The 26,415-nt window shown below is 40.8% G+C and overlaps 1 protein-coding gene across 2 annotated transcripts in view; it reads left to right on the forward strand.

Moving 5' to 3' along the window:
- The window catches only part of LOC112120102 (1-aminocyclopropane-1-carboxylate synthase-like protein 1), a 36,600-nt gene that overhangs the window by 3,644 nt on the left and 6,541 nt on the right, over positions 1–26,415 (forward strand). The window contains exons 1-12 of one of the 2 annotated variants that reach the window (XM_024219045.3): positions 1,908–2,171; positions 3,772–3,831; positions 6,268–6,338; positions 8,078–8,147; positions 9,377–9,443; positions 10,929–11,026; positions 12,296–12,373; positions 16,033–16,133; positions 19,564–19,650; positions 20,953–20,998; positions 24,116–24,257; positions 24,359–24,501. In XM_024219045.3, the coding sequence (XP_024074813.2) occupies positions 2,025–2,171; positions 3,772–3,831; positions 6,268–6,338; positions 8,078–8,147; positions 9,377–9,443; positions 10,929–11,026; positions 12,296–12,373; positions 16,033–16,133; positions 19,564–19,650; positions 20,953–20,998; positions 24,116–24,257; positions 24,359–24,501 (1,110 nt within the window). In that variant the 5' untranslated portion in view covers positions 1,908–2,024. Of the gene's footprint in view, positions 1–1,907; positions 2,172–3,771; positions 3,832–6,267; positions 6,339–8,077; positions 8,148–9,376; positions 9,444–10,928; positions 11,027–12,295; positions 12,374–16,032; positions 16,134–19,563; positions 19,651–20,952; positions 20,999–24,115; positions 24,258–24,358; positions 24,502–26,415 lie in introns of those variants that run through there. The other variant, XM_024219046.2, reaches the window with a different exon arrangement.

Genomic DNA, 26,415 nt, shown 5'->3' on the forward strand with positions numbered 1-26,415 from the left:
AACCAACATCTTGTGACCCTCTAATGTACATGAACCCTTGGGAAATTATTCCTATCTATGCCTTGTTGAATCCTGGTAAACCCTCCTTGTAACTTCCATCACATTAAATTTTTCTCCTGGGCATGACAGTGTGACATTCCTCACATATCCATCCTCCCAATGCACACTGACAGACTCACAGAGATACCTGTACCTACCTCCAAATTAATTCTGGAAAAGCAGGGGTTAATATAGCTTAATAAATAAACACGTATCCTGTTTTCTGATACATGGGGCTCAGCAGATATGAAGGTAAAATCTCTGTATTGACAAGTGACACTCCACATTTTAAGCCACTCATCTGTTCTGGAGGTACAGAGCTCTTTTTCTAAGACCAGTAATAAGGATGATACTCAATCCAAGGTTAAAGTATTGATTAAAAAAAAAAAACATTATGTTGTGGTCTATCCAAATCCTAGGGTTTTCTTCTCCATGTCAAAAATACCATTGTCTCAGCCCTATATTTGGTAAGATGCAGTCAGAACAGTCTGCTCTGCACTTGGTATGCTTTACATAACCAACGCACAATTCAAATATTAACTCAGGCATGGTCTACACCAGGGGTCGGCAACCTTTCAGAAGTGGTGGGCCGAGTCTTCATTTATTCGCTCTGATTTAAGGTTTTGCATGCCAGTAATACATTTTAACGTTTTTAGGTCTCTTTCTATAAGTTTATAATAAATAACTATTGTTGTATGTAAAGTAAATAAGGTTTTTAAAATGTTTAAGAAGCTTCATTTAAAATTAAATTAAAATGCAGAGCCCCCCGACAGTGGCCAGGACCTGGGCAGCGTGAGTGCCACTGAAAATCCGCTCGCGTGCTGCCTTCGGCACACATGCCATAGGTTGCCTACCCCTGGTCTACACTAAGTTAGGATGACCCAGCTACGTCACTCAGGGGTGTGAAAAATCCACACTCCTGAATGATGCAGCTAGCCTACATGAGCGTAGCAGGTCTAGAATTCTTCCCTGGACCTAGCTAGTCCCTCTTCGGAGGTGGATTACCTATGCCCACGGGAGAACCCCTCCCCTTCAGGTAAGTCTACACTGAAGCCCTACAGTGGCACAGCTGCAGTTTCGAGGTTAGACACCCTAATTCTCACAGCACCTGGCTGAAATAAGTATTACAGTACTCCCACTTTGCAGAAGAGGAAAGCAAAATAGAGATTAAGTGACTTCACCTATTTTGATTTTGCTAAAACTGGATCAAAATAGAACACTTATTCCATAACAAAATGTGTGAATTAAAACAGATTTAGTTATTTCCGTACAAGTTTGGGTGTAGCCGAACCTTTGTGCAGGAAGCTCTGTCCTTCCTGTTGCATCAGGTCTGAAATGAGAATCTCTGTGACGCTGGGCTAACGTCTGCCTAGCTGCACTGTAAGGCGGAAAGCACATTTCCTGTCACTGTGAAATACTGATAATGCTGCGTTCCAACGTCTGTATTTAATCTCCTAACATACCAGATCAGAACCAACCCCGGGCGTTTTGACACAATGCCGTCTGGGCTTGACACACGTACGGGACCAGCTCAGGACGCGGCGATCTCCCTGGGCCCGCCAGAGGAGAGGGGGTGTCAGCGGCTTCTGCGGCCCTGCGTGTCCCGGCTCCCGGGCGGCGCGGGAGAGCCTCAGGGCCGGGACCTGACACCCGGCGATGCGCAGCGTCCCCTCAGCTAGCGCACGGCCGGGCCGCGCAGCGCCAAGGGCGCTCTGGCCTGGGGCGGGGATGCAGGGCCCTGCAGTTTCCGGAAAGCCGAAGTCTGGGCAGGAAACTGCGAGGGGCGGTCCTCACCTCAGGGCACCCCGGGCCGGCGCAGGCAAGCTGAGGACGGGGGTGGCTCCAGTGGACGGGGCGGGGCGGCTTGTCCCTCTCAGCATCCCGGTCTGGAAGGCGCCACCTCCACGCTCCCTGCGTCCGCCGCCTCTGTCCCCGACTCCCTTCATCCTTTGTCTTCACTCCGGAAGGGCCGCGGTGGGCGCAGGATGAGCAGCGGCGGCGCAGGCAGCAGTGGTCGGGCGGCGGCTCTCTCCGCCCGGGGCTCCCGCATCGCCGGCGGCGCCCGGGGCCTGCTGGACAAAGGCTTCGACTTGTACATCGCGGACCCCTTCGACCGGGACCGCAACCCGCGGGTGAGGGGAGCCGGCAGGGCAGAGCCCCGCTCCCGGCGGCCGGGGGGGCGAGGAGTCCCGCAGGTTTGGGGGCGTCAGTCCCTCCGAGCAGCAGGCCGGGGAGAGGGCGAAGGGGCCCGCGCCACGGGGATGGGCGCTGCGGAATGCCCTGGAGCAGGTGCCGGGGCGGGTGTCGGCAGGCGGGCGGGGGTTGGGGAGCACGCAGGGGACGAGCCATCCAGGTGAGCTGCCCCCATCGCCCTGATATCAGAGCCCCGCACGGGAGTTAATGCCCCCCCCGGCCCGTGAGGTACCAGTTCCCTTATCCCCCTTGCGCACACTGGGAACCGAGGCACTCCGGGTATGTTCAGACCGCAGGGGGAGATGGAGCGACTTGCCCAGAGAGCAGGGCACTGAACAGGGGGCTCGAGTCCAGCACCCTAACCGCTGGAGCCTCCTCCCTGTCCCCCTGTGGGGTTCAGCGGGCCGGGGAGGTGGGTGCGGACAGTGCTTAGTTTGTGCCGGGGCTCAGCCCTGGAACCGCTAGGCTTGGCAGTTCATAGTCCCGGCGCCTCGCGGCTTGCTGTGTCAGTTATGAAAGAAAAAAAATGCCTTGAGCCCTGGCACCTCTTTCATTAAAAATTAAGCAGTGTGTGTAGGGTTCCTCGAGATTCCTACGCAGGACTTTAAAACAACCCTCTGTAAACTGGGCTACTGCCGGGTGACTAAGGAGTAAAGACGCAAGGGGGGAGGGGAAGAGTGAGACGCATTGTTGTTGCTGATCCCTGTAGAGGATGGTGCTGCTGAGCCAGTCTGGGTACGGTGGTTCAAGCTGGTTTGTGCCAGTAATACTATGATGACGTTATTCCCTGATCCGAAATCACCCTAACAAGGAGGTGCTGGTGCTGCTGCCTCTCTATTTGCATAGTGTCTGACGAACATGAGCATGTCTGCTGTACGTTGCATAAATGAGACCACTTCCCTGCCCCAGCAACCAATGTTATGTATTGTTTGATGTTATAGTCCTACAGGAATAGGAATAATCAGTGTTCTATACTGTGAGAGCATTCATTTGCCAGAGCACAATTGGATGCAAGCAAACAATTCCAACTCCTTTGATCCCATTTCCAGAGGCTAGTGGTTTTTCTGATACAAACAAGGTTTCTTGTTGTCCAGACCAGAGTGAAGTGTGTCGGGTCTTTGGCGCAGTTGTCAGCCACAATCGATCAAAAACAGGATGTTAACTTAAAAATCATGAGAGCTTAAAAAATAGTTTTTGAGCCTTTCGGAGTAACATTTTCAAGCTTTTCTCCACAACTAGGAGGACTAGAAACTTAGTTTAATTTTAAATGAAACTGAGATTCTCACATCATCACCTGGCTTCAGGAGACGAGGCTTTAAGAAAAGCACCAAATATCCCAAGGCTTATGATAAAATAGCCTGTCACAGTTATTCTCAACTCCGGCAATCTTTCATACTGGCCTCTGGCTAACAGGTTTGGGCTACTGAATTGGAGATATGGTAGTAAATGTTTTAGGCCCTTCTTATAAAGACAAAGGGAATCCAAACTGGATTATTTTTAGATGTCCTCAATTGTTTAATATCTGTAATTTTCTTTCAGGGCATTTTGAATTTGGGAACAAGTGAGAACAAACTTTGCTATGATTTAATACAGGAAAGAGTAAGTGGATATGAATAATTTGGAATGATGGATTTTGACCTATAGAATGGTATTGCAGCTGTCAGTTGAATTTTAATAATGGTGTGGTGTTTTACAGATGAATAATTTAGAACAGAATAAATAATGCCTTTAATTGTCTCTAGTGAATTGATAGCGTTATGACAAAAAACTTTTTTAAACAACCATGCTTCATACTTAATATTTGTATATCAGTCAGATACACTTAGCAAAGTAATATAACAATGAAAAGTGTGGCTCTGGCTGAGAGCCAACACCATTTTCTTTGAAATTTGCCTAAGCAACATCACTCAGATTTTAAAAAAAATGTTCAATCCAAAGTGTTCTTTATGTTTAGATAGAAATAATTTAAAGTACTCTTCTCATTTAATCAAAAACAATTGTTTGGAGATTATTTTTTTCTTATGAGAGAAATTACTGAGTACTCTATCATATTGTTTGATTCTCTTCTGGTGGAGCCAAAACTCTTACCTAGAATGGAAAGCATTCTTTATGTTGGAATTATGCATTGATTTTAAGCAAAACTATTTTTAAAAAGTGATTAATTTTTGTATATCAGTCCAGATGTCAGGCTGCAGTGCTGCACAAAAGCAATTTCTATTATCTGAAAAATGATAATATAAAAATGGCACCTTTTTAAGTGAGAAAGTAATTTTTAAAGCTGTGGAAGAATAAACTAGATTTTATTTTGGGTCACACAGCAGCAAAATTAATTTCCAATTGTAGGGCCAGCTTGTGCTTTCATTTAGACTTGTTCACCCCTACTAAAAGTCACTGAAATTGCACGGATGCAGTTTGTTCTGCAGAATCTTTATTACTGATGTCAGTGCTTGATTTGTAGATCTCAAGGTGAGTTGGCATGCCTGACAATTTGGGAAAGGAAATGTTTTTTTAATAACGTGAGATCTGTGCAAATTTTAGCTGGAAGTAGTTGGCCCAGTAAATATGGAACTGCACATTGTCTTTATTAGTCACTTTCAGACTAGATCCACATTTTAAAATAAAAAATCTAACCCAGTTGCTTCGGCTGTTTCTTAACTGTACCAGGTAAAATTATTAGTTCCTTCCCAACCAACTGAGAAGCTAAGTTCCCTATAAGCTGCGTGGCTGCGCAGCAGCCTATTTAGCGTCGCACAGGTGCTCAGGGAACCAGCCCAGCCGACTGGCCGAGCGAGGGGCACACCATAGGCTCCAACTCCCCCTCGGGGGGGGGGGGGGGGGGGTACTCGACTCTGCTCAGGCCCTGCCCCCACTCCATCCCTTCCCCCAAGTCCCCGCCCACCCTGACTCTTCCCACTCCACCCCCATCCCGCCTCCTCCCCCAAGCGTGCCCCATCCCCTCTCCTCCCTCCCGGAGCTTCCTACATGCTGCAAAACAGCTGTTCACAGCGGGCGGGAGGCGCTGGGAGGAAGGGGGAGGAGTTGGTCAGTGCGGTGGGTGGGACGCGCTGGGAGGGAGGGGAGAAGTTGGCTGCCAGCAGCACCCACTAGTTTTTCTCTGCGGGTGCTCCAGCCCTGGAGCACCCACTGAGTCGGCGCCTATGGGGGCACCCGGCCCCAACTCAGCTCCGGACCTGTCGCAGCTAGGGGAGGGGCGGCCTGAAGCCAGCCCCAGCCCAGACCTGCCGCGGCGGGGGAGGGGCGCCTATTCCACAGCCCCAGCCCAGGTGCTGCAGAGGAGAGAGAGCTGGGGGGAGTCCCCTCTCCCCGCCTTAGGCCCAGAGCACCCTCCTGCACCCCAAACCCCTCATCCCTGGCCCCAGCCAGAGCCCACACCCCCATCCAGAGCCCTCACCCTATGCACCCCAACCCTCTTCCCCAGCCCTGAACCCCCTCCCATACTCCGAACCCCTCAGCCCCACTCCACACCACACATGAATTTTGTTATGTGCACCAATATGAAGGTGATGTGTCACATCACCTCCATATTGGTGCACATAACAAAACTCATTCCGCACATGTGTGGGAAAAATTAGAGGGAACACTGCTGAGAAGGTAATTTAAACACAATTGACTTTTAATTTTTAAAATAATGCTGTACCTCCTGTAAATATTAAAAGAAAATGGTGGGGATTTTGGTGTGTCCTCAAACAGTAATTATAGAATCTCTGAGATTAGTTCTAGTATATTTTCACTCAACAATGTGTTGGATTTAACCAGGACAGAACAGTCCATAAATAACTTTTTGCTGATCTGAAGAAACTGCTGATGAGCATCTTGCAAATAAAGAGATGGAAGTTTGAACTGGGAAGATGGATCTAACTCTTGAATAAGATTTTCCATCTCCCCATTGTTACAGAATGGTATTATGTAACTACATAGATTGTCATGTGGTTCAGTAGAACACAAGCTCATAGGTGAGAATATGTTTTTCTACACTATGTTTTTTATGTCTCTTTCTGTTTTTTATGTTAACAGCTCACAAGACCTGACATGAACTATCTGGAACCTCACCTTTTGCAATATTCTGATACACAAGGCATTGAAAGGTATGAAGTTATTAAAATATTGTCTCCTTTTCACAATTTGTTGTGGTTTCATTTAATCTACAAACCCAGGGGTTTATACCCAGTTTAATATTAGCTGCTTGCTCTGAAGATGTTTTTCTGTTTCCTGTTGGTTTTCAAGAGTTACTTTCCTATTTTTTTCCCAGCTCCTACGACCTTTACCCTACCACCTCCCCCGCAAAAAAAAGCATGACACCTTGCATATAGGCAGGGGAGAATGCTGTAGAGGTCCTTTCACAGCTAGTAGCAGTAATTCTCACAGGCAAACTCTGGCAGTGAACAGTTAAAGCTAGAACTCTGTGTTCTTCAGAGACAGGATCAGGGTAAACGCTGATCCTGTAAATATCAATGGGAATTTTGCCATTGACTTGAGTCGGGCCCACCTGAGAATATAATCTTGATCTACTCTGATTTCACTGATTTTTGTTGCACCAATTCTTGGGTTCCTTCCAAAACCAGGTCCCAACAGTGGAGTGGGTGCAAAGATGCATCTGCTTTTTCTAGTTATTTTTTCATACAGATATCATAGTTCTGGGGTGGCCAAACTTACTGACCCTCCAAGCCACATACAATAATCTTCAAAAGTTCGAGAGCCAGGTGTGCCTGCTGGGGCTCAGGGCTTCAGCCCTGCAGCAGGGTGATGGGGCTAGGGCCTTCTGCCCTGCAGGGAGGGAGGTCTTGGGGTTTCAGCCCTACTCCTGCTGAAGCCCCCAGCACCAGCATGTATGTCCCGTGGGGCTGAAGCCCTGAGCCCCTGCAGAGATGAAGCCCCTAGACCAGTGGTTCTCAACCTGCGACCGCATGCAGCCCAATTAGCACAGAGCTGTGGCCCAGATGTGTGCTATAAGAATTAAAAAATTTGCCGCTTTGGTCTGGCGGGGGCGGGGCTGGCTGAGGGTGCAAGAGCATAAGGCAGCCTGCAGGAGCGCTTCTGCCAGCAGGGGGCTGGCGAGTACTGATGGGGTGGGAGAGTGGGTCTCTGGGCAGGTTGGGGGGGGACTCTCAGCATTGAGGGGGTGAGGCGCTGGGAAGTAGGGGTTTGTGGAGATGCTGCAGCACCCCCAGGTTTTAGGTGGGGCTCTGCTCCTGGCCCGGTTCCTCTGGTCCTGGCTGCTAGCCCGTACCCAGTGCTTCATTCCTAGCTGCCCAGTGCGGTGGGACTTGGGTCCTGGCTACTCGGTCCCACGTGACAGGGCCCGGCTGCCCAGCCCCGTGCCCAGGGCTCCACTCCTGGCCCTGCTCTGTGGAGGGGTCTCTGAGCGGGCAGGGGGTCGCTGGGCATAGGGAACTGTGGGGCAGGTATGTGGGGGAAAGGGGCGCTGTGAGCCGCACTTTAACTGTAAAAGAGCCACATGAGGCTCACGAGCCACAGTTTGGCTTCCCCTGTCATAATTGATTCACATTTATTAGAATTCTGCACCAGACCGTTTTAGTGGGAAAGAGCCTATCCAAAGCAACCTAAACTGTGGAAGCTACATTTGCTGGCTGTCCTTCACACCAGCCTGTTCATTTTGGCCTACTGCATGTCTCCGCCTCAAGTACTGTAACAAGCCAGACATCTTCAGAGACTGAACTTAGTGGAACCAAAATTTGTCCATCTTTCATGAGAGTAAAAGTGTAACATGTTATTTGTCCTATTCTAGATAAAGTCTATTCTATGTATTTTGATCTTTTTGTAAGAAGAATTATGTAATGCAAAGTGTTTTAATTTTGCATTTCAGCTTCAGAGAAGAAATTGCCAAATTTCTCACTGAGTATGCCAAAGCTCCAAAAGCACTGAATCCAGAGCATGTAAGAAACGAGTGCTTCATCTCTGCATCTTGCTTTTTTTAGCTATAGATATTTTCTGTACAGATTTGCTTATCTTTTAGAAGGTATTATAAAAGCATTTCCAGATGTCTCATCAAATTTAAAATGTTCTGGATTGCAAACAACACATGAAACTAGTTACAAACCCACTTAGTATGAAGAACTTATGCTGTTGTTCTTTGACCCTTAACTGATCTTAAATTCATAAAGTTCTAGGGCCCATATGCTCCAGATTTATGTTGTAGAGAGGCACTATAACCATGAGGAGGAAAACTGTAGGTTGGGTTCTGAAGGGGTTAGGGAGTTATGGCTGTGTTCTTCCCACCCCCTTTACTGCCATGGAAAAACGGTGTGTGGAGACTATGAATAGGGTAGGAGGGAAGTGGTTATGTCTCCCCAAATCATTTGCATAGGTTTCAAATGTAGAGTAATAGCTTGCGTATTTATGTATAACAAAACGAGCACTAAAATTCTGCCAGTGGTTATTATGTAAAACTCTTATTGACTTTAGCTGGGAGTGGCATATGCACAGTAACAAGATATGGCTGATAAAAGCTTCATTTACTTCCGGACTCTGATATTGTAGGCAACAATATATCAAGACTTTTCTATCCATCTCTGGATAGTAGGTGTGTAACACTTGTGATGCCTCAGTTAACCCACCTCCAGCTGTTGGGAGGTAGAAGGAGCTTTCTGTATCTTCACCTCTTTCTTTCTCACACACACCACCATTGAGCCTCTGGACTGTTAGAAAGGAGGCATTATTGCAGGACTGCACATTTTGGAAAAAAAACTTTCCAGACAGTGGTTATAAATCTTTCCTCTAAACCCAACTTTAGGCCTCAGTGCTGCTACTCATGTGTGATGTGCATGCAGGTTCAATTTAGAAGGCTATTGACTTTTTTTAAACCAGTAGTGCAAACCACCTTTATTTTTTTTAATTTATTTTCAAAATATTACAAACTGTGAAGCTGGGGTTTACAATGAAATGCATTAAAAAACCTTAACTGTAGCAGCACGACCAACTTGGATATCATATATAACACTCTAGTTTGCAAGATCAGAATCTTGCTTTACAATAATGGTTGCTTTTTAATAAAGTTCTTATCAAATCCAATCTTGCATATTCTTTACTTTTCTAAGTATTACCTTCTAACCAGTCACAAAGGTGTTGGTAGTTCTGTTGATATCATTTTGTCTACTTGTTTCAGATAGTTGTTATGAGTGGCTGTTGTGCTGTCTTTGCTACCCTTTCAACTGTATTATGTGATCCTGGAGGTAAGCTTAAAAATAAATTTTCTTAATCTGAAAACATTATATATACAGGTGAATTTCATTTTTTTTGTAACTTAATGAATGTGTGTAATCCACAGTGGCAATAAGTAGCCTTTGTATTTATTTATTGTATTTATATTAAAAGTGATAAAAGACACCTATTCAAGGCTCTAGTTGCCCAGATATATTAATTACAAAAATCCCAGAAGCATTAAAATAATAATTCCAATAGAAATCCAACTAGCCACCTACAGAGATTCGTTTTCACCGCTTCATTATTACAGAAAGCATATCCTTAGTCCTCTCCGAAATCCCTGTCAAAGATCTCTTTCAGTATGCCTGAAAGGTCACAAAATCTGGGCTAAAATTTGGATAATGGGAGGGAGCAAATTCCAGAGTCTCAGAGCCCTCACGGCGAACACCCTGCCAGTCCCCTCCTCTCTGTTATAGTGAGAGCACCCCTCTCTGGCACCTATAAAGATGTAAACTTTGGGGACAAGCACTGTTGCTGAATGTTCTGAAAATGTATGGAAATGTAAGTTTACAGTGTTAAAAGAAATAGTAGTATACAGATTAATCAAAATGGCAAGAGTTACTTCTAAACTTTGTTTACATGAATCACAAAAATATTGACTGCAAATGATGATAAATACAGATATAAATTAAATAATGATATGAATATGCTACCCTGAAAATACTATAGTACGTAGGAATAAGTAGGATGCAAGAAGATCTACTTATATCCTTGCAGCACCTAAATGAGGATGGGGAGAGGGAGGAGGGAATGCAAATCTTGGAGTCAAGCCAGTGGCCATGTGTATGTTTCAAACCACTGGTTGTAAAGTTCTGAGTGTAGAACATCATGACAGCAATAAAAACTTAAATAATAAGGGAGCTGCGTGGAAAGAGCTACCTTAAAAGATGGAAAAGCAAGAACATCCATTTGAAAAGGAAGTGACTGTATTGTATCTGGCAATACACAACTAAGATGCTTGGATACCACAGTGAATGGTGCAGTAAAAACCTATATAAAAGATCAAATGGGCATTATAACATGCGGGATACTGGCAGCTGAGTATAATACAGAAAAAGTAATTAAGATTCACAGTATTTACCTGAAGAAAAGATGGCAACAGTTGAATATTAACAAAATAATAATTTAAGCACACACTAGTCATATGCTAGTTTTGATATTAAAGAAACACCCAGTGGGTCAGGTCACCTTCAACTCATGCTTCATAAGTGGTTGCCAAAATAGATATTGAACTAAAAATGCAAAGGAAAAACAGCAGAAAATGACTCAGCAAATGGAACAAATTACTTTATGCTGGGTATCCGTAGCCATTCACTTTAGGGTGCAAAGTAGATGGTGAGAATAGATTGGATATAGATCTCTTGGAAAACAACAGATTCAGTCTGTAAATGTATAGTGAAGTAATTGTTAATGGGAATATTTACTATTACCTCTTATTTGCATTTTTGGTTTAGATGGGTACCTTATTCCTACTCCATATTATGGTGGAATAAATTCAAAAACCTGGCTGTATGGTGGAATACAACCTGTCCATGTGCCCTTGTTTAGTGAGGTAAAACTTCAGTTTATTAAAGACTGTATTATATGTATGTACAAAAATGTATGTTAAAGAATTTGAATGACAGTTTCACAGGGAGCATCAAAGCAACAAAAGACCACAGATTAAAGCAGGCATGGAAACTGCACTAGCCTCTTATCTTTTGATGTTTGGAGTGTTGTTGTAGCCGTGTTGGTCCAGGATATTCGAAAGACAAGGTAGGTGAGGTCTTATCTTTTATTTAACCAGCTTATGTTGGTAAAAGAGACAAACTTTTGAGCTTACATATAGCTCTTCTTCAGTTCTGGGCTCTGTGTAAGCTCAAAAGTTTCTCTCTTTCACCAGCAGAAATTGGTCCAATAAAACATGATCTCACCCACATAGTCTTCCTGTAAAGATGAGAGACTATCTTGTTCAGGTTGCAGCATATTGGTAGGATGGTGTGATCAACTTTGTACTTCAGCTGTCTACTGTACCTGCTCTGTTTACATGCAGAATAAGTTTTGCAGAACTGGCAGTTCACCTTTCACAAGCATTAAATTCATCATGTAAATGTTTATTTTCTCTAGCCCTGGAATATGTATTTCACCTTCCCACAATGAACCCAAATGTACTGCTTGAGAGAGAGAGCAGTCTGGGATAAAGATAACATTTAAAAACAAAATTATTGATGTGTGGACAGGAGTATTCTTGGTTATGAATTTGGAGATGGACCTTGGTTTTGTTCCTGTTAGCTTGTTTTTCCTCCTCCCTACTTGCACCTTTGTTTTTGAAAACTTGTTTTGCCTATGCTATTCAGAAGTCACACGTAGGGTATGTCTATGCTGCAATTAGACAACCACAGTTGGCCCGCAGCTCACCTGGCAGGGCTGTTTAATTGTGGCGTAGGGGTTCATGGTCAGGTTGCAGCCTGAGCTCTGGGACCCTTCCACCTTGCAGGGTTCTAGAACCTGGGGTGCAGCCCAAGTCTGAATGTCTATACTGCAGTTAGACAGCCCCTTAGTCTGAGCCCCGCAAGCCCAACTCAGCTGGCATGGGCAAAGCAGGGGCTTTTAATTGGAATGTAGACATACCCTTAGAAGGTAAGGGGAGCAATAGTAACTAAAGTCAGATACTGCTTTCTTCCAGAAATCACTTCTGCAAATACATATCAGATACATCCCTCTCCTCTTTAAAGCTCCCTTCCATTTAGACTGGATTATTTTAGAAACTTTAACTACTATTATATTTGCATTATTTGGAAGTGATTCCTTAACTGTTTTTTGTTGGTTTTGTCTTGCACAGGTGACTGATGAAGAAAGTCATCCTTTTCAATTAACAGTTGAAAAATTAGAGACTGCCCTACAGAGAGCTAAAGAACAGGTAGGAATGGTATTAACTGATCACCAGGACCAGCTGTGTGTGTTTTCTCTAAGTACAATGTTAATAACTCCGTTTCGCTCAACATTGGGACGTTATTTTATCTGGCCTAAAACCCAACTGCTTGAAATCTTACAGAAGTCTGAATTCATGAACTATTACAGGCATGCACACAACTCTGGCAACAAAAAAGACTTAAATTTCCCATATAAACCAGACAGTGTGATAATGTATTGCGTCTGCATCATACTACTTTGTACAGAATGAGTCTTAAAATGTATGTTTTTGCAGACTAAATTTCTCATTCACTGGTTTTACAGAAGTTTAGAGTGTAGTAAAGGCAACACATTCAGATCATTAGGAAGAGGAAGAGCATTACTTGAGTGGCCTGTTCAATTAAAAAAAAAAAAAAAAAGTCTTGTCAGATTCTGAAGGGAGTCCTGTCAATTTCCATCTAGCCAAGAGGATTGGGAACCATGAAACATGGCCTTGGTGATGGGAGATACAACAAAACAACAAGGGAAGACTCCTTGCAGAAAATTATCTTTCAAGGATTTTGCCAAAAATACGATCTTAGTTTTCTGTTGAAGTTATATTAAATTGCCTTATTCTAAGCATTCTTGCTTGAATGACTTCAACATGGTTGCACAGTTTGTCTTGTACTCTGAGTTTCTTTCATCCTATTCTGTTTCATATGTTCATATTAAAAACATGAAAGCATTATTTATATTGAACCTGTTTGCGGTGTTTTGCTCAATCATCCAGAAGAGGGAACACATGATAACTAGCAAATCTTGTTACCAGAGCTGTGGCGGTAGCATTGGTAATACTGGTTTCATAACAAGAAAGTAAACTAAGTAGAGTTACTGTTCTGTGTTTTCTAATTAACACAGGGTGAAAAGTAAGGTTTGATAAAAGGTAAAGGACATAGTTGCAGTAGGGAAGAAAATGTTTAAGTTTCGAAGAGAGTATTGCAAACAATCAACAGTAAAGCCTACAAATAAAACTGCAAAACATTTGTGTCTCTTTATAGTAAATGTGTTACAAACAGTTAGAGTTAAACAACCTACTCAGAGTTGCTAGCTTGACTTCTATATACATGAAACATTTATTTAATCATTTTCAGAATCTATGTCAAGCTGTGGGCATGTTACAGTTTAAAATAGATCATTATTATTTTTTAAAAATTTGTAGTAAACTTAAAGTCTCTGTTAATATTTTTGACTATCTGCTTCCTATAGTCACTTGCATCAATGACCAGTGAAGTCTCTGTCTTCACAAGACTTATTTTTCACAATTAACTCTCTATGTATTAAGTGACCACTGGTAAAAAGCATTTTTGGTGATACCGAGATGGACACTTCCACGTTATTTGTATTGAAGCTGTCCAACTTAAGTTGTAGGAAGAGCAGTTCCAACTATAGCTGGGACTTGGATTCACCACGTAGGTGCAGTAGTACCAGATCCTAACAAAGACACTTTAGCTAAACATCCCTGTGTTAGCTGTTGCCACAGGTTTTGCTATATTAATACAGTCACCTATCAGTGTTTCTGTTGGTATCATAATGCGAGCAGATTAAGCAAAACTAAGGGACCACAAGGTGAATTTAAGAGGTTCTGTCACTTAAACTGAGAACATGGTCCCTTAAGAGTAACGTTCCAACATGTATATGTATCTATGTATTAGACGTACCCTGGGTTTTGTCTCAAATAAAATTTCAGTATTTTAAGAAACTCTTAAGTAATCCCTATGGTTGTTCTAGTACATGAAACTCTCTCTCTCTTTAACAAAAAGTACAGTATTGGAAATATTCAATTTAATGATCTGATTGACTAAATATCAAGAACTTTGTAGTATCTTGAATGCAATTTTATGCAACATCTGCTAATTAATCTTGTGTTACAATATTCTAAAGTCTTGAATTTTACATTAACTACCCTTCAAATTATAACATTTCAGTGTACTATCTATAATTCCCTCCTTCCCATACACAGAAATAGCTGTAAAAATCAGGACTTGAATAGGACACTGCTTTTTGTGTGGAAGGGTATTTAAAGTGCACTGGAATCATATATTTTGAAGGGTGCGGGGGGAAGTTTTAGTTGTTAATTTATTATGACAAGGATCTTTCCCTTTTAGATAGTAAAGATTGTAGGATTTGGCCCAAACTTAGCCCCAAAGTCCCATAAAATCAATGGAAAATTGTTGATGTTGTATCTTAAAGGCAATTTTGATCTTGCATGTTCAATTTTTATTTGGAAGCTTTACATTTAATGAACTTTAACTTTTAGAGATCTGTATGATTCAATCCTTGTAAAATTGAAACTGTTTTCAAGAATAATATTACAAATAACTGCTTTGGGACAATTGTTACTGGAAGGCTCCAAAATAGATTTATTTCTAATTCAGTTCATGCTCATAACTCCCATTAATGTTAATGTAAATTACATATATCAAGGGGAGAATAGATTTCAGTGTTTCCTCACAACCGAAAATACATTTTCCTCTTTGTTTTTTGTCTCACATGTGATAGAAGTTCCTCGGATTTTTGTCCTTAAAAATAATTGCCCTCCTTTGAAGGTTAGAGAGGGGTGAGAAAAATCCTCAACCGAGCCAGTTCGCTAAAAACTAAATGGGGTAAACTCAAAATAGAAGTGTGGCATAATTCCAAATTTATCCTGTACATCAATTAGTGGATGACAATTCCTCCTATTGACATAGTGCTTGAATATAACAATTTATATTTCTTGCTATAATCATTGTAGTAATTGGCTGTGTATGCAATATAAAGCTTTTTGTTAGATAGAGAATATGTTAAATGTGTGTGTTAATTAGTACATATTGCATTAGTATACAATGGATGAGTTTTTCCTGAGTGTCCCACTACATACTGTATAAAAATATAATATAAAAAGAGCATGAAGTTGTGTGTTCCTAGTTGTATAACTGAATTTGTGTGGGATTCTTTTCTCTACACAGTATTTACAGCCTTTTATAACTGGAGGAGAGAAAACTCTCTAATCTCTGCAGAGTTCTATTTCAAATGTACTTTCCTCCATGGTTGAGCAAGACAGTTGGATATAAGTAATTATTTACTTCAATGTTTGTTTTAACTTTTCTAAATTCCTTTTAGGACACCAAGAAACTTAAATTTCATACTTCTACTGCCTTAGATGCTCTTAATTTTGTAAGGCAATAAGTTAAAAAAATTTGCTCAAAAACTGGTTGTGAGATATGAAGGTCCAAATTCTGCTCTGTCATGTCAGTCTGTATCCTTAGTAACACCGCTGAACTCTATGGAACGATTCTAGAAGTGTAAATGAGAGCAGAATTTGGTCCATACTGTATTATAATCCTGCCTGTTGGCATTCATATTTTTATGGAACTAGGACTAGCTCGATTTACATTTGCCAGTAAATTATTTGATATATTTCTTTGATGCTATTAATTGAAAAGGTTGGGTAAACTAGAGAACAAGTTGCGTAGCCGGAACTTCCTTGTGTTTTAGTGGTTTATTATTAAAGAAGGATCATATGTGCTCATGTGCAATCAAGTAAATATTTAATAACTTTTTATTGAAGGGGTAGCAGCTTTATAGCCTCGCTAGTCATTTGTTTGACGTCATGTTGGCGTCTCCGACTATCAGTTTTTCTTTTTTCAGGGCATCCGAGTCAGAGCATTAATCCTGATCAACCCTCACAATCCATTAGGGGACATTTACCCAGCACAGTTACTGAAAGAATGTCTAGAGTTTGCGCACAGGTTTGAGTCCTAGCGCTATTTGTTTGGGATTTAATTTCCATGATGCAATATGCTAGTTATAAAAATCACCTTTGGTAAACTTATTTTGTTCCATTGGGCATATGACCTGTGGGAGGGGTGGTTCCTTGTAGAGTTTATTATCCCATAACTATCCTTTCTATGCGGCCTTTCTGGGGAAATTTATAAGTGAAATTACTTAAAGTGGGACCCAAGATGCTATTTCTGAATGAATAGCCCTATGCTGAGAGTTAGCTCTTTGTGCAACTAAACAAAAAGCTTTCTTGTATGCATAGCATTGTTTCTGTGTTTAATGCATGTGTCAAAAAAATGAAAATTGGTAATTATCAAAGTCTTTAGGAGTGAGAGTGTATAATACAGATAGAACTTTCATTTGAAAAATTACCAAAATAATGTTATAAAATTGGCATTGTGAAAAAGGCATCTAATTGGCTAGGGAAGGTTCCAGGTATCAAGGTATCCTCTATATTTACCTAGTTTAAGATTTATAAGTCAATTTACTCTTCCTCAAAGAAGGAAGACCCCAATAAAGAAAGTATTTTCTGTTTTGCTTTTATTCTTCCTCTGACTCAGAGTTCATATTCTAGGATCTAACAATCTCCTGAAGCCTGGATGGGGGAGCATTTGCCACATTTAGCCTTTGCAATTTTTTACGCATTCAAATTCAATGTAATATCATTGGGAGTTTTGCCAAATAAGGACTGCAAAATTTGTCCTTATGCTATTAGTTTCCAGAGCAGAAGCAAATTTCTGATGATCTAAAATATAACTGGTTGGTATGCATTGATCAGTACATACCAAAAATATCCTGTTTATTAAATTATTTTCACTTTTGAAGCAAATTAACATAAAAAAACTGTATAACTTCTGATGATCTAGTGGCAGTTAGAGTTCTCAGAACTCTTATAAATTGTCAAAGCTGAATACTGCAAATTAGGGCTGTCAAACGATTAAAAAAAATTAATCGCTATTAATTGTGTGATTAAAAAAATTACGTGATTAATTGCACTGTTAAACAATAATTTAATACCATTTATTTAAATATTTGTGGATGTTTTCTACATTTTCAAATATATTGATTTCAATTACAACACAGAATACGAAGTGTACAGTGCTCACTTTATATTTATTTTTATTACAAATATTTGCACTGTAAAAAACAAAAGAAATAGTATTTTTCAATTCACCTAATACAAGTACTGTAGTGCAATCTCTTTATCATGAAAGTTGAACTTACAAATGTCGAATTGTATACAAAAAAAAAACTGCATTCAAAAATGAAACAATGTAAAACTTTAGAGCCTACAAGTCCATTCAGTCCTATTTCTTGTTCAGCCAATCGCTCACACAAATAAGTTTGTTTACATTTGCAGGAGATAATGCTGCCCACTTCTTGTTCACCATGTCACCTGAAAGTGAGAATAGGTTTTCTAAGGCGCTGTTGTAGCTGGTGTTGAGAGATATTTACATGCCAGATGCGCTAAAGATTCATATGTCCCTTCATGCTTCAGCCACCATTCCAGAGGACATTCTGATGACGGGTTCTGCTCGATAACAATCCAAAGTAGTACGGACCAACGCATGTTCATTTTCATCATCTGAGTCAGGTGCCACCAGCAGAAGCTTGATTTTCTTTTTTGATGGTTTGGGTTCTGTAGTTTCCGCATCAGAGTGTTACTCTTTTAAGACTTCTGAAAGCATGCTCCACATCTCATCCCTCTCAGATTTTGCACGGCACTTCAGTTTCTTAAACCTTGGGTCAAGTGCTATAGCTATCTTTAGAAATCTCACTTTGGTACCTTCTTTGCGTTTTGTGAAATCTGCAGTAAAAGTGTTTTTAAAATGAACAACACGTGCTGGGCCATCATCTGAGACTGCTATAACATGAAATATATGGCAGAATGTGAGTAAAATAGAGCTGGAGACATACAATTCTCCCCCAAGGAGTTCAGTCAGAAATTTAATTAACATATTATTTTTTTAATGAGCATCATCAGCATGGATGCATGTCCTCTGGAATGATGACCGAAGCATGAGGGGGCATATGAATATTTAGCATATCTGGCACGTAAATACCTTGCAATGCTGGCTACAAAAGTCCCATGCAAATGCCTGTTTTCACTTTCTGGTAACATTATAAATAAGAAGTGGGCAGTATTATCTCCCGAAAATGTAAACAAACTTGTTTGTCTTGGCAATTGGCTGAATGAGAAGTAGGACTGCGTGGACTTGTAGGCTCTAAAATTTTGCATTGTTTTGTTTTTGAGTGCAGTTATGTAACAAAAAATCTACAGTTGTAGATTACACTTTTAAGATAAAGAGATTGCACTACAGTACTTTGTATGAGGTTAATAGAAAAACACTATTGCTTTTGTTTATCATTTTTACAATGCAAATATTAGTAATCAACTAATTCTATTAATATAATGTGAGCAATGTACACTTTGTATTCTGTGTTGTAACTGAAATCAATATATTTGAAAATGTCTAAAAACATCCAAAAATATTAAATAAATTTCAATTGGTATTCTATTGTTTAACAATGCGATTAAAACTGAGATTAATCGCGATTAATTTTTTTGATCGTGTGAGTTAACTGCGATTAAGCGACAGCCCTACTGCAAATGTATTTTTTTGCAGCAGGACCCACAGACTTCAGGATGCAACAGTTTTCTAAAGTCAGTAGTAAAACAGCATTTTGAAAGGGGGAAAAAAAGATTCCCCTCACCCCCCCCCCCCCCGAAAAAAGCCTTAAATTTTCAAACAGAATACTTTTGTATTCTGAAACTGAATTTTCTTTTTTAAATTTAAAAATGAAGGGTTCTGTTACACTGGAATACCTGCACTGCTTGGGTGTTTAAAGGCATCCTGCCATTGATTCTATATTTCTGAATATACCCAAAGCATGCTGGTATCCAGTATAATCACACAACTTGCTGTGTATTTGTGGCTTTAACTTTGGGACAATAATAGGGAATATATATTAAATAAAACTCGCCATGCACGTATCTAACAGAACTGCACCCAGATTCATGTCTTGTTGCAATAAGTTCTGCATGGTAAACTACAATATGTTGCTACATTTTGTGTTTTAGTTTTTAAATAATTGGTTGTGGGGAACTATATCTGTCCTGCAGAGATATTCTTAGGACTCAGTAGAATTTTATTTTAGACATGCTTGCACTTAGTTCTGCTGGGAAGTACAGATTTATATAAAAATGGATGTTGGTAATATGTAAGTGCTTAAACTGAACCTTGTAATCTTTAATAAGAATTGATATTTTGAGTAAAACTTCTCTGGGGTGAGTATAATTATAAATAGGAAATAATTGTGGTAATTTATACGTGGAAATTTGTTAAAGCTTTGACTTTTAAATACTTCTCTAACATATTTATTTATTTCTATACATAGATATCAATTACATGTAATAATAGATGAAATATATATGCTGTCTGTGTACGATGATACCACCTTCACCAGTGTTCTTAGCTTAGATTGGTAAGTGTTGTAGCTTTCTACTATCATAATGCCAAATAGAATGTGAGCCATCTGTTCAGATTTCTGGGTGGCTAATCTTTATATCTCCACCTTTATAACTGAAACTGGTTAATGCACAGTGCCTTATTTTGTGTGCCTACAAGATTGTTTGCTTGCTTGCAACTAGTGCAGATGCATCAGCGTGCTTATCAGGAGTGGGGAAAGGAGTTTATCCTCCTAGTTGCTTCATTTTCTCCAATGGCTGCTGTTGCCACACAGACTAAGCTTAAGGTTTTCATTGGAATGTTATAGCCCTTAATGGACTCTTTCTATATAAGATGTCAGAAGTCCTGCAAGTTATCTACTGTATCCTCTCTCCATCTGGAATCAGATATTTTGGAGCGTTTGGGTTTCCTGGGGCATGTGAGGGAGAACATATCCCCCCTAAAACACGTAGGCATTTTGGCAACTTATAAATTTTTTCATAAAATACAGAATGTTCATTTTTAACTCTGTATTTAAGCACTTACTGAAATGCACCTCATACAGTAGTAATTCTCCAGGTCAATCCAAATGTGCCTAGCACAGTGAGCATCTGGTTGTTCTCTTATAATCCATAAGAAAAATTGGATAAGGGCCAAATTTTCGAGTACAGAATGAAGTCTGTGGTAAAAAAAATTTTAAAAGAGGCTTTTCTCTCTGTGCAAATTCATCCCAACATTATAGAGCTAAAGGATACAATCATCAGCCTCACCCTGTAACAAGCCAGGGCTACTAACCAAGGTGTGCAATGAGCTGTAGATGTAGCCTTCTGCTCTGCATTCTTCTTCCTTTATGAGGCTGTGGCTCAATGGAGTCACATTGTGTGAGGGTATGCCCTAAATAGGTCCCTTTCTCCACTTCATGATTTTAATATGCAGAGTCATCACGGAGCTCAGAACACTATGAAGTGCAGAAGGTATAGAGGGCCCTCTTGTGGATTTTGAGCCATTTACAGAAACACTCCATTGTGCTATGTGGGCTCTAAATGAATAGAATATCTTTAACAGGCTCATGTGTTTCAGCCTCTGTCATTTGTTTTTTATTAATACCTCAGCATTTATGTAGCTGCAGGATATCAATATTCTGCAATAATGACCTGTTACTAATTAGAATATTGAAAGCTATGAAGAAAAAATGGTTATATTCTTTCTACAAAACGATGTTGTAATTTTGAAAATAACTTTTATTGTATTTAGTCTGAAGGAAGTTGTGGTAATCTTCAAAAACATGAAGTTGTAATTACATCTGTAAAAGTTTTGTTTTGTTTTGCTCCTTCTCCAGTTTACCAGATCCAGAACGGACACATTTTATGTGGAGCTTTAGCAAGGTAGGTCCAGAATGTTGATTATATCTGAGTTTAGTTTTGAATATTTCTCTCCAAAATAACTTAGAATATAACTATAATCTTTTAAAGGAATTGCTTATTGCCAATTTGAAGCATTAGGACACAGTTTTGCCAGTTTACAGTGACAAAATAATGGAAAGTCTTTTCAATACTTGTGAAGAGCAGCACAAGCACTTTGTAAACATTTTGCTTTTAGGAGAAATTGCAGAAAATGAATATTTTAGAGCACTTCGGGGAAATTATATTTAACCTCTATTCCAAAGATGTGCAGTCTACTGGTGGTATCATTCATCTGTGGTTTCCCGCTTCCTCTGTCTTCTAAAACAGAAACAAAGCAGAGTCACTAACAACAGCATGGTTTAGTAGACAAAGGGTACGTCTATACTTACCTCCGGGTCCGGCGGTAAGCAATCGATCTTCTGGGATCGATTTATCGTGACTTGTCTAGACGTGATAAATCGATCCCGGAAGTGCTCGCCGTCGATGCCGGTACTCCTGCTCCGCGAGAGGAGTACGCGGAGTCGACGGGGGAGCCTGCCTGCCACGTCTGGACCCGCAGTAAGTTCGAACTAAGGTACTTTGACTTCAGCTACGTTATTCACGTAGCTGAAGTTGCGTATCTTAGTTCGAAGTGGAGGGTTAGTGTGGACCAGGCCAAAGCATGGGATTGTGGGCCAGGGACACTTGAGTTATAATCCTTATTCTGTCACTGATCTGCTGGGTAACCTTGGTGAAGCTACTTTATCTCTCTGTCTTAGGCCTGGGCTACACTAGCAGCGGGGGGAGGGGGGGGTGTTGAACTAAGATACGCAAGTCGAAGTATCTTAGTTTGACTTACCTGGCCGTCCTCACGGCGGCGAGTCGACTGCCGCGGCTCCCCCGTCGACTATGCTTACTCCTCCTGCCAAGGTGGAGTACGGGCGTCGATTCGGGATCGATTTATCGCGTCCAGACGAGATGCGATAAATCGATCCCCGATACATCGAACACTACCCGCCGATCCGGCAGGTAGTATAGACGTACCCTTAGTCTTTTCCATAGGTGCTGGAACTGGGGTTGCTGCTGCACCCCCGGCTTGAAGTGGTTTCCATCATATAAACATTTACAGTTTGGTTCAATGGCTCTCAGCACTCCCACTATACAAATTGTTCCAGCACCTCTCGTCTTCTCCATCTCTAAAATGGGGATAATAATTATGTACATGAATATTATCAGTTGGTCATCTAGTTACTTTGTATATAGTGTTTTGAAAATATAAAGTAGTAGTGGTGTTTTAAAATTCTATATAACTTTGTAAGGTTTCAGGGCTATATGGGTTTATCACACTGGGATAGAATTAGCTAATATGGACAGAGAGACATAGTTTGCCACCATGGTTGGAAGTGCCCAATGTACTCTGCATCTTGTAGCAACAGGCCCTTCATTTCTTTAAAATGTAGGTGTACTAATAAAGCTACTGAGCCAGTTCCATAAGAATGCTAGAAAATGTGTGTGATGATTAAATACCAAATTATCAAATACCAATTTAAATAACAAATCTTCAAGGCAAAAAGTCTTAACTCTTCCATCCTACTTCATTTTTGAAGGAAGGATGCACTGTTCAAATATTAATTTGTGGTACTTTTGATATGTGTAAAATATATAGCATTAAAAAAACCTTACATTTATAGACCTCTGACTTGTTTAAATTCTCAAAAATCAGGAAATGCCAACATCACAGTTGTACATGCAACTTTAACTCTGCCCCCTTGGGACTACATTCATGATAGTCTTTAGTTACCTGAACACACACATTATTTGTCAGATACAATATAATATCATTCAGTATTTTTTCTACAGCCTCAGACCAGTGTTCTTCTGTAATAATTGGGATCTGAGCCTCTGGATTCGACTATAACTGCAGATATTTAAGGCGTGCAAAATGTATTTAATATTGCAAAAATCCCATAAACTATGTGTTTCTTTGCTATGACATTATCTGATACAAATGTAACGGACTGTAAAACAAAAAGTTCAAGAAGAAAGGGCACAATCAATTCATATAATCATGGAACGCCATAGCTCACCAGTTACTCAGTTTTTTCCTTGATTGAGCAGCAGAGATGCACAGTTCTGTGGGGAACAGTACCACGGGTGGTCTGATAGTAGAATGAGCTCTCAGCTTCTGAGTAGCTTCATGCTCCCAGTGGCTGACCAGGATTTATTTGGAGTTTTGTTGCAAGAAGTGTGTGTCTCTGGTTGGTTGTTGGATTTTTTTGTTTTTTGTGTTGTTCGGTGAGATGGCCATTTCCCTAAACGTATTGGCCCACAACAGTGTCATTTGCCGTCTTGCTTATGTATATTTGCACTGGGCTTGTGTGTATTTTAATGTGACTAGTGCCATGGGATTGTCAACTGAAATTCCTTGAGCTTGATCCTGCATTCTCTACTCAGGTAAAACTTCTATTGATTTCAGTAGGAGCTTTGCCTAAGAAGGAATCTAGGGCTGGGTTCATAAATTGAAAAAATAAATACAGAGCACTTTTTCCATCAGTACTTAACAAAGGTAGGTAAATATAATTATCCCCATCTTTCAGGTGGAGAATCTGAGATACAGGCAGGTTAAGTGAGTTGCTCAAGGTCATATCACATTAGTGACGGATCTAGGAATAGAACCTAGGTCTTTGTGGCCTGTCCGCTGAACCATGTGGCTTCCCAGTTAGGTATGCAACAAGTTTACATAAATATAGTATACACTGTTAGCTACACAATTTTGGAAGCATTCATTAAGGCAGGAACTACTGTTAGCAAGATCACCCACACCCATTTCCAGGACTGGCATTTCAAACTCATTTCTCCTCAGTTCTTACCTACTTGTCCTATATACTGTAATTCTAGGACACTTATCTCTATAGTATGCATCTCCTGTGCGCATCAAAATGAGAAATGTTCTCCCTTCCTTCTAACACATGTATTTATCCCCTGAGATAAGAGGAGCAAAACTGGCAGTGTGGTCCAATTATAGTCTTTAAGTATAGATGTAGAGTGAAATTGCTGCCTTCAAATGTACACTTGGATTTGGGAATAATCTCTATGTAACTTTTCTTTTTGCCTTCCAAGGATTTTGGTATGTGTGGTATCAGAGTTGGAGTGTTGTACACCAGAAGTCATGAAATTCGGAAAGCCGTGAATAAACTGGCTGTTTTTCATGGATGTCCTGGGCCTGTTCAATATGTTCTGAGCCAGTTTCTTAGTGATAGAGGTTAGTAAAACAAAAACATTCCCATTTTCATTAGTTTTTGTTTCATGATAGTTGGAAATAAAATATAACAGAAATATGACAATTCTTTTTTGTTTTGATAGATTGGCTGGATAATGTGTATTTTCCTACCAACAAAAAAAGACTTAGAGAAGCACAAAATATTCTTGTGGATGGTCTCACAGAGATTGGAATACCTGTTCTCAAAAGTTCAGGAGGATTATACATATGGGCAGACTTCAGAAAAGTATGTTGAAAGCTTGGGAGGGGATGGGAAAGAGGGTTTGAAAAATTAATGCTGCTAACAGTTTATTTTTATATGAAGGCCTCAAGGCTTGTGGTAGAATTTTTAGACAGATATTCCTGTCCTCGCAAATTGTCTATTTTTCATTTTACATTAGAAATGATATTGCAATTTGGCAAATGCGAAAAAGCCTACTGGATGGCAATTCAATTTAACACATACTGTAAAACTATGAAATAAAGGAAGTTTCCTAAAATGTTCTATTAAATATAGAATATCTAACTTTAGAAGGCTTCATGTTCTGGTAGATAAGGTGCTGGTCTAACAGTTGAGCCATGGGGTCTTGTCCCAGCTGTGCAAGTGACCTGCAGTGTCCTTGGGCAAGTCACACAACCTCTTTGTGCTTCAGTTTACCCATCAGTAAAATGAGGAAGATATTTGCTCATCTTTGTAAGATTTACAGACAAACCTCACTATATAAATTTATGCAGTATAAATCACTCTAAAACCTGGCTACAGCAGATTGGTGGAGAATCTTGCTTTACCACTGACTGTGCTGTACCTGTTCTGCAGATGGATATGCATCTCTAGCACTGTTAATAAATGGTATATTCACATAAAACATTTAACTGGAGGAATCAGAATAACATTTATAACTAACAAGCCACAATATTTTGAGATGTGACTATTTATCATGTTTATTATAGTGGTGCCAGGGGCCAGCCAAGAACGGGCCCACTTGTGCTAGGCACTGTACAAACATAAAATAAGAAACTGTCCCTCACCTGAAAAGTAAACACTGTACATAGACAAGATGAAGAGTAGGGAAAGGGATATCACATACAAGCAGAGTAAATAATACGATGATGGTAAACATAAGAATGGCCATTCTGGGTCAGACCAAAGGTCCATCTAGCCCAGTATCCTGTCTTCCGACAGTGGCCAACATCGGGTGTCCCAGAGGGAATGAACACAACAGGTAATCATCAAGTGATCCATCCCCTGTCGCCCATTCCCAGCTTCTGGCAAACAGAGGCTAGGGACACCATCCTTGCCCATCCTGGCTAATAGCCATTGATGGACCTATTCTCCATGAACTTATCTAGTTCTTTTTTGAAATGTCATGTTCTGTGATTTTTGTGGTTTAAGTCCATTCAATGAGGTTATGTTAAGAGGGTATTAGCTAGATGGAAAGACAAAGATCAGAGGGCTTAGAAGGGGTTGGTGATTCTGAGGAGGGAGTAGAAGGAGCTGGAGCAAACAGCCTGTCGGCACAGGGGAGAGAGAAAGTTCATAGTGAAAACTGCAGAAAGCAGTCTGATATCTTTAGTATCCTTGTCCAATCTCTGCTTGAACTGCTTTCTGCAGCTGCTGTGCATGCTTTGGTCTCCAGGGGGTAAGTTTTCACTACAGAGTTAACTCAGGCTCTGATTTTGGTATTGCCCCTCACCCCCATGTCTATCCACATATAAAATCCTCTCATCCAGATTTGGTGTTTTCAACTCAGGCTAGCTGGCCCAGCTGGCATTTGGCTAGAGCCCGCATGCTGCTTTCACTCAGGCTAGTAACTGCCCACTTTACAATGAGGATGCAGGCTAAATCACTCAAGTGCTGATAGTCTTCTAATGCCTTTCCACAATTCCCTGTTTTCCTAGAAGGACAGACACATTCCTCCACAATTCACTGGGAAAGAATCACAGAGCAGCTTAGTTTTCTGCAGCACAAAGAACCATAGGATATGGCAGAAGTCTTAGTGACACGGGTGAGTGCAGCACCAGTCAGGACTCAGAAACTCGGGTGTGGCTTTGCAGTGTCGTGGCTCACACCTGAGCTAGACTAATTTGGGTTCTCGGACCCTGGTGCCAAGCACCTGAGTTACTTCTGCATTAAAGACATACCCTGGCTGGCTCCTTCTTG

The sequence above is a fragment of the Terrapene carolina genome, unplaced genomic scaffold (genome assembly GCF_002925995.2).
Source record: "Terrapene carolina triunguis isolate 2854851 unplaced genomic scaffold, T_m_triunguis-2.0 Scaffold84, whole genome shotgun sequence".
Classification (NCBI taxonomy): domain Eukaryota; kingdom Metazoa; phylum Chordata; order Testudines; family Emydidae; genus Terrapene; species Terrapene triunguis.